We start from the raw sequence: 3,650 nt of genomic DNA, 5'->3' as shown, positions 1-3,650 counted from the left end.
TTCACTGAGACTCACGTCCATCAAGTCAGTGATGCCATCCAGCCATCTCATCCTCTGTCGTCCCCTTCTCCTCCTGCCCCGATCCCTCCCAGCATCAGAGTCTTTTACAATGAGTCAACTCTTCGCATGAGGTGGCCAAAGTACTGGAGTTTCAGCTTTAGCATCAGTCCTTCCAAAGAAATCCCAGGGTTGATCTCCTTCAGAATGGACTGGTTGGATCTCCTTGCAGTCCAAGGGACTCTCAAGAGTCTTCTCCATCACCACAGTTCAAAAGCATCAATTCTTGGGCGCTCAGCCTTCTTCACAGTCCAACTCTCACATCTATACATGACCACAGGAAAAACCATAGCCTTGACTAGACGAACCTTTGTTGGCAAAGTAATGTCTCTACTTTTGAATATGCTATCTAGGTTTTTCCTTCCAAGGAGTAAGCGTCTTTTAATTTCATGGCCGCAGTCACCATTTGTAGTGATTTTGGAGCCCAGAAAAATAAAGTCTGACACTGTTTCCACTGTTTCCCCATCTATTTCCCATGAAGTGATGGGACCGGCGTGCTCAGTTGTGTCCAATTCTTTGAGACCCCATGGACTGTAGCCCGTCAGGCTCCTCTGTCCTTGGAATTTTCCAGGCAAGAACACTGGAGTGGATTGCCATTTTCTCCCCCCAGAGGATCTTCCCGACCCGGGGAATAAACCCGAACCTGGGTCTCCTGCATTGGCAGGAAGATTCTTTACCACTGAGCTTGTGTTAAAAAGGATAGAAAGTCACAATGGATAGGAATCCGTCTACCAACGCAGAGGACATTAGTTCCACCACAGGTCCAGGAAGACCCCACATACCTCGGAGCAACTAAGCCCTCGTGCCGCAACTACTGAAGCTTAGGTGCCTAGAGCCTGTGCTCCGCAACAAGAGAAGCCACTGCAGTGAGAAGCCTGTGTACTGCAACAGAGTAGCCCCCACTCACCGCAACCAGAGAAAGCCTGCACAATGCAACAAAGACACAGCACAGTCAAAAATAAATAAATAAAACCTTTAAGAAAAGAGTAATGGGAAGCCACTGGAAGGCTGGAGAGTAGGGTCGGGTGGGGCAGGCAGTGCATAATAAGATTTGCAACTGGAAGAGATTGTTACTACTGTGGCAGAATGTGGAAAACAAGACTGTAGAAAAGGGAGAGGACTTGGAAAGACTAGTAAGGAGGTTATGGTAGCCGTCTGAATAAAACGCCACGGTCATTTAGACTAGAGCGTAGCAATGAGGATGGAAAATTTTGGATTGATTCAAGAAATACTGAGAAGGTAAAAAATGACATGACTTCAGTGTTGGATACAGACTGTAAGGAAGGGGAGGTGTTAAGGATGATACTTGAGCTTTTGGTTTACTAAACTAAGTAAATGGTGCCATTCGATGAGAGAGAAGCATCAACAGAGGATCAAGTCTAGTGGAGAGAGCATGAGTTTGGGAGAACATGAACTTCCGCTGACAACCAAATGGGGGGCTCTGGAAACCAAGGAAAGAGAATGTTTCCAGAAGAGGGAGAGATCAACTATGTTCAAAGTTAGAGAGAGGTAAGGTAATACATAGCTCAAAAATACCCATGAGAGAGCTGCTTCAAAGGAATGGTGAACGTAGAAGCCAGGTTGGACTGGGCTGAGAAGTGAGCAGGAAGAAAGAAAAGAGAGTCGCTTTTCCTTCCACTACGGAAAAAAAAAACAACAACAGGAAACATATCAGCCTAAAAGAACAATGTCCTAATTCTAACCAAATCAAATATCAACTGAATTCAAGCTCTGCTTGGGATAAAAATTAATCTTAATGTATACATGTCATTTTACCTAGTTCTCTGAACTCCAAAGGGATGGAATCAGCTCTAGAAAAACAAGATAGCTAGTTGTTACCACCACCATCTGGATTAGAAAATAACAATTCTGCAAAGAAATAGCTACAAGGAAAAAAAATGCTACAAAAAAGTCACTTCAAGAAAGTGAAGCAAGAAAGTCATTCTTTGTTCAGCTTTACCTGATCTACTCCACTCTGAGTCAATGACTGAAATTCAATAAACAAACATCCTGAATTTAAAACCCAATTCACTGATGGAGTATTGTATCTTTGCACTCTTCTTTGCCTCAAATGGGAAAACATGCATCCTTAGCTTTTAAAGTTCGTGCCTTCCCCTCGCACCCTAGAGCCCACGCTACGCAATGAAAGGCCCCTGCAATAAGAAGCCCATTAACTGCAACCAGAGAACAGCCCCTGCTCTCCCCAACGAGAGAAAAGTCTGCGCGGCAGTGAAGACCCAGCACAGCCATAAACAAACAAATAAATAAAAATTAAAAGTAAAGTTCATGCCTTCTTCTTTGTTCTACACTTAGGACATATCTTCCCACAATGTTTTTCTCACATATCCAAAACTTAGGTTCCAGATCAGCTTCTATCTGTGAGTCTTCTCTGGTTACACCCCTATCACACCTTTATTGGGAACTCTTAGCATTTGTGCGTTTAAGGTGTAAGGTTGCCAACCAGGTCTTGCTCTCAAATTGCTAAGTATTTTCCACAATAGATTATGAAGTCCCAGCAGGCAGAGACTATGACTCCTCATTCTCTAAAAGGTTTCTAAGACTCTATGTATCAATATATTTGAATTAAGTGGAACATTGTAAACTAATCATAATTTGCACTGCTCAAAAACCCCATTTTTATCTCCATATCCCAGTCCTCAAATTTCCCTATAAATAATAGCTAACATTTACTGATTACTATATACCATTCACTGTTACAGACACCACGTATTAACACTCCTCCCAACAACCCTATGACATAGATATTACTATTCTTGCTTTGCGGATAAGAAAACTGAGGTACAGAAAGACCAAGTCACACAGTAAGTGGCAGAGTTGACATTCAAAGACAGACACTGAAGCCCATTTTCTTAACTTTTTAGCAACAGAAAAATAACCCTAATAAAGTCTTGTCCTACCTTCCCAGATTTACTGATGTGCCAGGATTAAGTAACAAGTTTAAAAGCCAGAATTTAAAAGAAATTCTAGTCTATTAATATTTCATCACAAGTGGGGCATTTTCTGTCTCCTCTCCGCTGCAGAACTCCTTGTAGTTCTTACGGCCCATAGGTGGCGCTGCAGGGACAGGTATGTGCTCAGGCTTCATCTACGGGAGGGGCAGATGGGGTGGGGCCAGAACTCCATTCAAAGCCCCGCGGTAGGAGGAGCCTTGGGGAGGGGAGGAGATGGCGAGTGCTGTGCAGTGCGCAGGCGCAGGACCGGGCCCTCCCGCCCCGAGAGTGAGTGCTGCTGGGCCTGATGACGTGGCCTGGTGCCGTCCGCTCCGGTGAGCCTCCGGGAAAGCCGGCGCCCCCGGAACTGACCGTGGCCTAGTCCCCACGCACGCGTGCTTGTGAGCCGGGAATAGCGGTGGCGGCGGCGGCCGTCTGGCCTGCGGGGACCTGACGGGGCCGTTGCCATGGGGGAGTGACGCGCCCGCGCCCGCTGTTCCGCGGAGCGGAGAGACATGAGGAGACCCCGCCGCGGGGGTAGCGGCGGCGGCGGCGACGGCTCCTGATCCCCGGGATGGAGGAGAAATACGGCGGGGACGTGCTAGCCGGCCACGGCGGCGGCGGCGGCAGCGGCCTCGGGCC

General features: G+C 46.8%; 1 protein-coding gene across 1 annotated transcript in view; it reads left to right on the top strand.

The window, feature by feature from the left end:
• The first annotated feature begins 3,281 nt into the window (after positions 1-3,281).
• SLC30A5 (solute carrier family 30 (zinc transporter), member 5) overlaps positions 3,282-3,650 on the top strand; it is a 33,250-nt gene continuing 32,881 nt past the window's right edge. Inside the window, exon 1 of the mRNA XM_010853599.1 lies at positions 3,282-3,650. This exon is cut by the window's right edge and continues 17 nt beyond it. Coding sequence (XP_010851901.1) covers positions 3,583-3,650 — 68 coding nt within the window. The 5' untranslated portion in view covers positions 3,282-3,582.

Source organism: Bison bison, unplaced genomic scaffold, assembly GCF_000754665.1.
Source record: "Bison bison bison isolate TAMUID 2011002044 unplaced genomic scaffold, Bison_UMD1.0 scf7180017864329, whole genome shotgun sequence".
NCBI classification, from domain to species: Eukaryota; Metazoa; Chordata; class Mammalia; order Artiodactyla; family Bovidae; genus Bison; species Bison bison.
Note: the sequence above shows the minus strand (reverse complement) of the source record. Positions and strands in the feature narration are given on the sequence as shown.